This window comes from Chlamydomonas reinhardtii, chromosome 3 (assembly GCF_000002595.2).
Source record: "Chlamydomonas reinhardtii strain CC-503 cw92 mt+ chromosome 3, whole genome shotgun sequence".
NCBI lineage: Eukaryota > Viridiplantae > Chlorophyta > Chlorophyceae > Chlamydomonadales > Chlamydomonadaceae > Chlamydomonas > Chlamydomonas reinhardtii.
The window spans coordinates 4,215,246-4,225,560 of record NC_057006.1 but is presented as its reverse complement, the minus strand read 5'-3'; the positions used below and the strand labels follow the sequence as shown (position 1 = coordinate 4,225,560).

The 10,315-nt window shown below is 66.6% G+C and overlaps 1 protein-coding gene across 1 annotated transcript; it reads right to left on the bottom strand.

Annotated features, from left to right (window-relative positions):
- Positions 1-624: 624 nt before the first annotated feature.
- On the bottom strand, positions 625-10,276 carry CHLRE_03g174076v5 (uncharacterized protein). Its single transcript, XM_043060927.1, has 5 exons — positions 8,077-10,276; positions 5,615-7,959; positions 4,950-5,499; positions 3,904-4,715; positions 625-3,490 (listed from the first exon to the last, which is right to left on the bottom strand). The coding sequence occupies exons 1-5, from the start codon at positions 10,178-10,180 to the stop codon at positions 1,952-1,954; spliced, it is 7,350 nt and encodes a 2,449-aa protein (XP_042926056.1). The 5' UTR covers positions 10,181-10,276; the 3' UTR covers positions 625-1,951.
- Positions 10,277-10,315: the final 39 nt, after the last annotated feature.

The following is a 10,315-nucleotide window of genomic DNA, read 5'->3' as shown; positions in this document are numbered from 1 at the left end:
CAACAGAATGCAGGGAAATGCCTCCGCCGCTGCTGGCTCCTAGGGCGGTAGGGCCTACCTCCGCCAGCACAGCTCACGGTCCCTGGTGATGGTGTCATGCGCCGTTGCCGGCGCGTGTCTTTCACTGGCAACCACGCATGGGCCAGAAACGGTTAGTGGCCTAGTGGGGCGATTGCCGCTGTGAGACGTTTGGAGTGGGAAGTAACCCCGGTTGGGATTTGGGAACTGACACATTCCGGGCGGGTTGTGTGGGTTGCGTTCCAGCGGGGTGCTGTGAGGTTTGGCGTCTGTGGTTTTCTTGAAGCCGTGTGGCGGCAGTGTTTCTCGGGCTTTGGCGTCACCTTCGCCTGCACTGCGGAATTCAAGTCCGTCGACGAGGGGAGGCCTCTTGCCATCTTCGGCGGCTGATAGATTGCCCCGCCACCGACACCAAGTCATTCATCGCATGGGATGAAGGCGGTCCCATCACTGGATGGTGACCGCTCGGTGCCGGTGGGGCGCGGCGCCTGGACGAGGGGAGGGGCTGAGGACCCGGGTTGACCTGGGACCAGGACAAGATGAGAAGGACATGTAAGACAACGAGCCTGTCTTCTCATCTCGCCTCCCCACGCATTCCCTTCCCTAAACCACTTGCCTTTAGTGCGGTGCAAGAAGCAAGCCAACCAGACTGCCAGACATGCATGCGAGTAAAGGGCACAGGTGTCCACACACTATGTGTTGCATGCACACTGCAGATAGGGCCCATACGCGGCCAAACGCGCCCGCCACCAGACAGGCCGCATACCGCATGCATGGTCCTCCAGCAGCCACTGCGAACAGCGAGGCGGCTTGCATTGCAGCTGCAGCAGGCGCCAACACCTTGGCAACAACTCTTGTCGCCGAACTACAGTAGGAATGCGGTGCCGTGGGCACAGTGCATAACGAAAAAGATAAACCCGGCATTGACTAATGTCCACCAGTGTCATACCGTCAGGCGCGAGGTTCAGCCATGAAATCAATTGTTGTCAAGGATCTGCAGCGAAGGCGTAGTCCCAATGCACAACAGCCATAGTACCCCCACCCAATCAAGCGGGCACCAAGCGATGTCCCTTGATTGCCAATACTAAATGTCTCCTGGGGACATGCATGCCTTTCTTGTGCAACAGCTCCCAGTTATCAAGCGAATAATGCGACGCAGCATTCCCTCAGTTCTCAAGTGTCGGGCTGCGGCACACGCCTTGTTCACGACAGCAATGCTTGCAGCTGCATGCAGGCTTGGCTGTACTGTCACTTGCAAGCCTCACACGCCGAGTTAGGTAATCCTTCACAAGAGCACACACAAAAATGGTGTCAATTAGCGGCACACACCCGCAATGCTTTTCATGCCAGCGCTTCCACCATTCCATTGCAATGCACTACCGTATGTGTGTCTGTGTGTGTCCACGCACGGGCACGTACGACTTACGCTCTTCCGCCCTCGTTCAAAGCCACCCACATGCCAACATTCGAACGCCACAGCCATGCAAGTGCGTGGCCCGCAGATTATCATGATGACAATCGGGCATCAACTCCAGCAGTGCCAAGCAAGCAGGGCACAAGACAGTATCATATGCGTCAAGCTAGAACCTCATAAAATGTTTGCTGTGCGTGGTCAGCAGCAGTTTCACCCCGTTCCTCTCGTACAAAGATGGCGAGCCCCATTCATGCAAGCAGTCGAGCACCCGTGCTCGCAAGCATGTGGGCCCCATCCAAATGCAGCATTGCACATTTAACAAGTCACAAGTGAGAATCAGCATGCCAATGTCCCCCAATTAGCTGACCCCCGTAGCTAAGCCCAGCCGCACTCGCACGTCCCCGCTCACAATCCCTATGCTGCCGCCAACCTGCAAACGAAATTGGTGCCAATTAATCAGAGCGCCAAAATTGTTCCACAAAAAGGATATCAAAGCTTACCCGCCCACCTCCGCTGATGCTACTTTGTGCACTCCTCCACGCGCTCAGCAAGGGCCAACAAAAAGGACCCAGGCCGGAAAGACGGCGTGCGCGGCGTTGTGCTTGCGCCCATCGTCGCGCCAACGCCCACTCCCTCGCCGGCGCCAGCGCCAGCGCCCTCACCACCCGCGACGCCCCCGCCGCCGATGCGGTAAGCCGCCCCGCCCGTGCTCCCGCCCGAAAGCAACACCTGCGCCGGGACACCGCCACCCGGTGCAACAGGCGAGCCCAGCTGCGTATCGCCCGCCCCACATCTCGCCCTCGCTCCTAGGCTGCTGCCCAGGCTGCTAGCTGAGAGCCTTGACGCCAGCAGCCGCCGCCGGGTGCCGCTGCCGCCATCCTCGCCGCCGAGCCAGGCAGGTGCTACGGCGGGGCCATGCATTCTCCCGTCACCGCCCCCGTCCCCGCCGCCGCCGACCTCCGAGCTGGATTCCAGCACAGGCGGGAAAGGCAGCTGCAAAAAGGAGCGCTGGTAACGCGGGCTGCTGCTGGCTTCCGCTGCTGCTACAGCCGGTGCACGAGGCGAAGATCCCGCCCCGGCCGCCGGCACTGTGGCCCGCGGCGCTTGCAGCAGGTGCTGAGGCGGCAGCAACGCCTGATGTTGGCCTGAAGACGCTGACCGCCTTGCATGCAGCAATGCAGCTGTCGGCGCCGCCACAGCAGCAAGGGCGCCGACAGCCGCGCCCACGCTGCCGCCGCCCTGCGGCGGCGCGGCAAAGGCCACGGGCGTTTGTGGGGACGAGGTTGAGACGGAGCGCGTGCTGTGAGGCACGACCGGAGCGCCGTAGCGTTGGCTGGGCGGCCTAGGCTGATGTTGCTGCTGTTGTTGCTGTTGTTGTTGCTGTTGGTGTTGCTGTTGTTGTTGCTGTTGTTGCTGCAGGTGCTGCTCAAGCATTGCGCGGCTGTTACCGGTGCAGTTGCCGGAGACAGGGCCGTGCGCGCCGGGGCCGGATGTGGCTGTGTTGCCTCCGGACCCACCCACTCCGAGACCACCGCCTCCGCCAACTGCTGCTGTTGCCGCGTCACCGCCGCCGAGAGGGCTGTCTGCGAGGGCAAGCTGCGACAGGATGCGAGTGGTTCGTCTGCTGCCTGAGCCCGATACGCTGCCAGAGCCTGGAGCCGACTCCTGCGCCTGTGCTGCCGGTGCTGCCGCTTGCGCACGCGCGGCTACGGCGGCAGCTGCGCCCGCCGGATCCTCGTCGTGCATGCTGTTCTGGCTTGCCATCGCAGCTGCCACGGCAGAAGCTCTATTTGCCAGAACACCCGAATGGCTTGGAAGCGATTCCGGCACTGCTGGGCCTGTTGCATTGCTAACCGCACCAACAGTGTTCCTGCCAGCTCTAGTGACACTGGCGACGGCGGCTGCGGAAGCAGCGCTGCTGGCCCCGGCGGACCCGCCCGCTGAGCGCAACAGCGAGAGTGGGGCGACGTCTGGCGTTTGGGCGTGGTGATGGTGAGGATGGTAGTGCTGATGGTGGTGATGGTGGGAGGCAGCTGACATGGGCCCGGAGTTGGCAACCTGCGGGCAGCCCACATGGCAGCAGTGCGTTGATTGGGTGTCGTACCGCGTGTGAATGGCTGTGCCAGCCTGATGCAGATAGATGCTGGCCGCGGTGCGATGCTAGGTGTCCATGAACGGGGCGAGGGCCGGAAGGGGTAGCCGTGCATGCAAGACGAGGAGAAGCGGGCGTCGGAGACAAGGCGCAATCATGCTGAACATGCTAGATGCATCAAGCGGGTGCGCAGCCCTCCATGATCATACACAAACCTCAAAAGACACCAGAGGAATGCCGCTGCGGGGAGGTACGCTTACAGCCAGTCACAACCAATGCCGCATGCACAGCAACACCGCGTCCCCAAATGCAGCTGCACCTGCTGCCATGACTGCACACGTACACGCACAAGCATACGCACATAACAGTTACCCCTTACCAGCGCCAGGCCGCCCATGGAGCTGGTGGTGATGTTGTACCGGCCGCTGATGATGTCTGCTTCATCAACCTCATCCATCAACAATTCCATGTCGTCACACAGGTCGCCAGCACCACCGCCACCGGGCAGCAGGCGCTGCTGCCCAACCGCCGCTGCTGCCGCGCCTGCGGTCGATCCGCCTAACCGCAGTGCCGCATCGACGGAGCCGCGGGTATCGAAACCGGCGGTGCAAGCGCCAGAGCCAGGGCCCGCGCCAGGGCCAGTAGCAGGGCCTATCGGCGCTTTGCACTGGTAGCGATGCGACTGCGACTGCTGCGATCGTGAAGCAATGCTGGTGGTGGTCTGGTGGAACAAGGACCAGATGCTGCCGCCGCCGCCTCCCGCCTCCGAGGCACCCCAGCCGGCCCCTGCCAGCTGCGCCTCGTCCGCCTCTTCCTCCATCGTGGATTGCAGCATGGCCGAAGCACCGTTGAACTCATCCCAGACTGTGCCGCTGCCCATGCTGCCACCCGTCGCGACCGCGGCATTACTACCGAAGAGGCGCTCCAGATGAGAAAGGCCGCTCCCGCCGCCCGTGCCGTCCGTAAAAGCAGCTGCGCCGGTGCCGGCTGCTGCTGCTGCTGCTGCTGCTGCTGCTGCTGCTGTGCCGAGATGAAGGCCGCCCGCAGTGGCGTGGGAGCTGCAGCTGCCGCCACCAAGGAATGAGCTGCTTGCTGAGGCCTTCGGGCCGCCGCGTCTGGGACGCTGTTGCTGCTGGTGCTGCATTAGTGCCGCCATAGGCGCGGCACCGCTGCTGCCGCTGCTGCCAGAGGCTGCCGGGGCGGCAGGATTCATATTAGGATTTGCGTGCGAGAACGGCATCGGCCATTCCTGCTGTTTGACATGCGCACTGCTGGCTGGGCCGTTCGAGCCCGCCGCCGCCATTGCAGCTGCCAGATACGACTGCGACGCCGACCGCAGCTGTGCCGCCGTCAGCTGCCGGTGCACCCTGCTGCGGCGGTCCTTTTGGGCACTACCGTGGGGCATGGGGAATCCGTTGCTCCCACCTGGCACGTGAAACGCCGACGCGGCCGCCGCCGCAGCCACCGACGCTGCTGCCGCCGCCGATGGCGCGGCCGCAACAGAAGCTGGACCGCCTGCTGCCGGTAGCAGCAGCCTGCTGGGGGGCCAAGGAAGTGTGGCTCCCACCACTGGCACCGGCACCAGTGGAATGTAGGCCAACGAGGACGGCATGACAGCTGCCTGCTGTGGCGGCGGCGGCACCACAGGCGCACGCAGCGCGCCCGGCCCTGCTGTCCTGCTGCTGATGCTGAGGTTGCGTCCACCGGGTGTAGCAGCTCTGTGGGCGCCAGCGGCAGCAGCTCCGCGGCTGCTGCTGCCACTGACGCCGTCGCTTGCGCTGCTCGCCGTCTTCCTATGCGCACCGCCGCTGCTGGGAACGCTCTCCGCCGCCGCTGCAACAGCCGTGGCGGCTTCTGACTGCGCCGCGCTGCTGCCCCCCGATGGCGCCGCTGACACCAACAGTTGGGTCAGCAGAGCCACGCCCCGACCCTCCACCGCGTGCAAGTCTGCGCTCTGCGCTTGTACGCAAGGCTCCTGAAGTTGACACCAGCAGCTGTGCCGGAGCGCATGTCTCCGCACTGGAAGGAAACTCGAGAGCTGGTGTCTGCGCCTTTGAATGCGTGTGCGCGGGAGCATGAACTGCCGCGACCCCCGTGTGCACTGCTGCTGCACCCGGTTGCTGATGATCCAGCGGCGACAGCTGTGGTGGCAAGGGAGGCAAGCCCGCGCTGTCCCGTGAGACCACAGAGGAGCGCGGCACGCTACCGGTGGCGGTGCCAAAGCACGCGGTAGTGCTGAGCAAAGGGTGAGAGGACGTGGAGCCGCGCGGCGAGCACAGGCCAGGCCGCCGCCGCGTGCTGGCGCCAGAGGAGCGCGCGTCAGCAGGGACGTCGTCCGCGTCAGCAGCTGGAGCCGGCTGCGGCCCCGCCTGGGCGCGAGGCTGCTGCTGCTGCTGCTGGGGCGGCTGCACTACTGCAGCGGTGGCAGGGGACCGCGTTTCGCCTGCCGCGCCCTGGAGCGTGCCCAGGCGCCGGCTACCGCCGATTACTACTGCACCTTTGCTGCCGCTGCCGCTGCTGGCGCTACGAATGCCAGGGCCGCCGGGGCCGCCGGGGCCGCCAGGGCCGCCGAGGCCTCCGGGGCCTCCGCCGGGCCCCAGCGCCAGGTCCAGACCCAGCTCTGCCGCCACCTCCTCCGCCTCGTCATCCAGCGTCTTGGCCAGACAGCGGCGGAACTGCCCGCCGCCCTGCTGCTGCGTCTGTGCGGCGGCGGCGGAGCCCCGCGATGAAGATGGCTGCGCCCGCGCCTGCGCCGGCACCTGCGCCTGCTGCTGTGCCTGTCCATGTGCTAGGCGTTCAAGTGCTTGCCGCTGTGGCTGTGGGGCGTTAATCACTGGCTGCCGCAGGTCCCCCAACAAGTCTCGCCGCAGCAGCTCCAACTGCTCCTGCAGGCTGTAGCGCGGCCGCTGCTGCTTCACCGGCGGAAGGAGCGGCGGCAGTCGGGCTAAGGCGGCGCCGCCGTCGCCATTGATGCTTGCAGGCGGCCCGGAGCCTTCCTCCACACACCCCGTGCGTCCCGTCGCGTCCTCCACCTTGGCAGTCCAAGGCCCAGCGCTGGGTCCTTCACGTGGGGTTGCCGGGATGACCGCGCGCTCTCCGGCTGCTGCAGTCTGAGCCTCGGCCGCCACTTCTCCACCCTGCCCTGACGCCGCCAGTGCCGCAGGTCCACATGCTGCCGATGCTACTGCTGCGCTAGCGGTAACTGATTCTACCGATGCCGCCAAGGGCACGCCAGCCACAGATGCGAAGCCGCTGACGTGGCCACGCGTTACGGCTGCAGCGGCTGCGCTGGAGGCAGAGCCCACGCCCTGGTGCGCGTCCTTCGCCTCCTTGGCATCACTCCCAGCAGACCCCGCCGGTCCGGCGGCAGAGCCGCCGCAGTACGCGGGAGCGCCATCCGTCTTGCTCTCCGCAGCTGCAGAGCCGCCGGCTGGAGCAGTACCCGACGCTGATTGCAGCTCGCAACGGGCATCTCCGGCCACCCCCTGTGGCATGCCAGAGCTTCGCAGACCAGGTGTGGCATCGTCTACCGCCGACGGCGGTAACTGCGAAGGCTGGCCGCCCGAAGACGACCAGGCCGGAGCTGACCGCCGCACGGCGTGCAGCGCTGCCTCGTCTGCGGCGCATCGCACCAGACTGGCCGCACTCAGAGCAGCCGTCATGTCTGACTCCAGGATAATTGCGTCCAGTGTGCCGCTGCTGGAAGCGGCATGGTGCGCACTGCCGACGTCGGCAGGCTCCTGGGTGGATTCCGCCGCCGCCGGCGCACCGGAACCAACCCCTGCCTGCTGCACAGCCGCCTGCTGCGAGCCTGCAGTAGTGGGCGCCTCACCCGCTGCGGTGGCGACAGCGGCATCTCCTGACTGCTGCTGCTGGTTCTGCTGTGCGGTGAGCCCAGCCCCAAATTTGTCAAACGAGGCTGTGTCCAGATGCCAGCCGTCGGGCAGCTGCAGCGGCTGGAAAGTCAGTGACTGCATGGAGGACCCGGCAAACAGCAGCAGCGCCGCAGCGCTTGACTCCTCTGCTGCTGTGCCTGCCGGGGCGGCGGCGGCGGCGTCGCCGCCGCCCGTATGCTCGTTGCTGCCGCGTGCCACCGTGGACATAGCCGACATGCTAGCCAGCAGGACAGGCGTCAGTTTGCTGCTACTGCCGCCACCGCCGCCACCGCCGCCACCGCCGCCGCCCAGGCGCGCGCTGGCCCCCAGGACCTGCAGCAGCAGCACACCGGGCCGCCTGGACAGAAGCAACGCCGCGGCATCAGTGCCGTCGCCGGCCGCAGTGGTAGTAGGTGCAGCATCAGTTGCTATTGCCAGCGATAGGGCCGCCGGATGTGCGGGTGCGCTGGCCGCTGCCTGCTGCTGCTGGGATGACGTCGACGGCATGGGCTGTGCTGCTGCGGCCTCATCATCTTTATGAGCAGGTGACACAGATGCCGCTGTGGACACATAGTCAGATTCAGGCAGCATTGCGTGCACGCTGGCCGCCGCTGCTGCTGTTGAGGGTTGCAGCATCACCTGTGTGCTCGTGTGTGTGTTAGCACCGCCGTACATACCGCCGCCGTAGGCTAGCGTCGGCTGAGAGGCCCGGCCTGTCAGGGTTGGTGGCTGGCCTGCAGCGGCCTGTGTGCCGCGCGTGGCGCCGTCGGCGCTGAAGCTCCGCCGCCCTGTTCTTATGGGCAGCGGCGCAAAGGGCGTTGCCATTCCCACACTGCCGGCGTAGCAGGCGCGTCCAATAGCTGGGACCGTGGCGGCACCTGCGGCAATGATGCTGCCACCGTCCTGCCCCATCCTCGGTGGCGGGTAGTCTGCTGTGCCGAGGCCAGAGCCCCCCCGGCCGGGGCCCGATGGCATCCAACCATAGCCAGCCTGCAGCAGAGGCAGAGGCTGCGGTGGCCAGGCCGCCGCAGCGCCCAGCACCGCGTGCGATGCCGCGGAGAAGCCAACAGCAGCGGTGCCGTCGCCGTTTGCAGGTGGGTTAGGGCGCATGTGCATGTGCGGGTGCAGCAGGTGCAGGCCCGGCGTGTGGGTCAAGGCCGCGAGTGCGCCCCAGGGCGATGCCAGCTCCCCCCACGGCATGCCGCCGGCGCCCAGCCAGACCGCCGCTGACGCGGGCAAGGCCGCCGCCCCCGGCGGCACATGCGCATGCTGCTGGTGGTGTGGCCGTGACGGCTGCTGCTGCAGGGCTGCGGGAGCCATCAGCGCTGCTGACGCAGCTTCTGCCGCTGCTGCTGCGACTGCGGCGGCGACCGCTGCTACTGCTGGGGCATGGTCGAGGCCCGCACCGGCGCTGCTGCCGCTGTCAATGGTGCTGCTCATCGCACCGCCCCCATCGGTGACGTCAGCCACATCACTGCGCACTGCCGCCGCCGCTGCCGCTGCCGCTGGATCCACCTCGACGGCGGGGAACCACGCCAGCACGCCCATTCCGAGCGCCGTCGGCGCGGCAACGGCAAGGCACGTCGTGTGCGTCACGAGCACGCGTGACACGCGCCGCACGACACGCAGGTGCAGCGCTGCCGCCGCCGCGGTGATGGCACAGTGCAGGACCAGCCACAGCACAGCCGCTCGCCCGCCTGCCGCTGTCGCGGCCGCTGCTAGGCGGCCTGTCACGACAAATGCCAGCTGGCGTGTTGGCGGCTCCCAGCCCGTGTTGCTGCTGGCCGCTGCTGCGTAGGCACCGCTGCTGCCGGCGCCGACGCTGCTGCCCATAGCCACGGCCGGCGCCAGTGTCGTCAGCAAGGCGTGGCTGCCGGCAGCGCTTGCTGCTACTGCCGCTGCCGCTGCCGCCGCCGCCAACGCCAGCAGTTGGCCGCCAAGCACCAGGCGTGTGTCCAGGCTGCAGACCGCCAGGTTGAGTGCTACAGCCGCGTGCAGACGCAGCGCGCCCAGTGCCGCTGCAGGCAGCGGCGTCAGCAGCGCAGACGCGCCTGATGCTGCAGCAGCCGAAGCGGCCGCCGCCGCCGCCCCCAGCGGTGACTCCGTGTTGCCGCTGCACATGCTGTAGTCGGCGTTGTCATGGAGGACACTGCCGGGATGCGGTGCGTTTGGTGCGGCGTCGCGCAGCACTGCGGCAGTAGCAGCGGCTGTTGTTGCGGCACACCGCGCCGCCGCCAGCAGCAGCTCGCTCAGTGTGTGTGCTACGGCGTGTAGCCCTAGCACCGCCCCATCTATTGCATGTTGATGCGCCGCGTAGAGCGACTCCCGGCAGCAGCTCGCCGACTGCGTCTTTGACGGGCTGATGACAGCGGCGACGCTCCTGCTGCTGTTAGCAGTACTGTTACTGATGGCGCCACTGCTAATGCATTGGTTGCCGCTGTCGTGGTTTGAATGCGCGCCGGCGCATGGCTGCTGGGGGGCGGCGGGGTTCTGCATTTGAGGTGCGGAGGCGAGCAGCGCCGACGCCGCAAGCATGGCACTGAGCAGCAGCAGCCAGAATGCCGCTGTGAGCAGCAGGAGCCGCGCCACGGTTTGCAACACGTGGGCTTGTCGGGTCGGGGAGAGGAGCAGCTGCTCGGGGGTGGCCGTGTGCTGCTGTGGGTGCTGTTGGGCGCTGTAGGGGCCCCCCCAGCCGCCCACGCCACCGCCATCATGAGGACTGCTGCCGCCGCTGCGCCAGGGGCCCAGCCCCCATGGGTCGGGGGACTGGCCTGGGTACATGCATGACGCCAGGATGAGAGCGGCGGAGGCGAGACGGGCAGCCAAGACCTGTCGGGCGAAGGCGGGGTGCAGTCGCCGGATAGGCACCCGCACGACTACGGGGGATACGGGCGAAGCGGCAGGGAGTGGGTGCCG

What these genes read in the sequence shown, in the direction of transcription:
- CHLRE_03g174076v5 (XM_043060927.1), bottom strand. Translation starts at nt 10,180, where the DNA reads ATGTACCCAGGCCAGTCCCCCGACCCATGGGGGCTGGGCCCCTGGCGC. An exon ending in GACGCTAGCCTACGGCGGCG is followed by an intron (nt 7,960 to 8,076) that starts GTATGTACGGCG and finishes ATGTGTCCACAG; the next exon opens with CGGCATCTGTGTCACCTGCT. An exon ending in CCATGGGCGGCCTGGCGCTG is followed by an intron (nt 3,491 to 3,903) that starts GTAAGGGGTAAC and finishes GGCTGCCCGCAG; the next exon opens with GTTGCCAACTCCGGGCCCAT.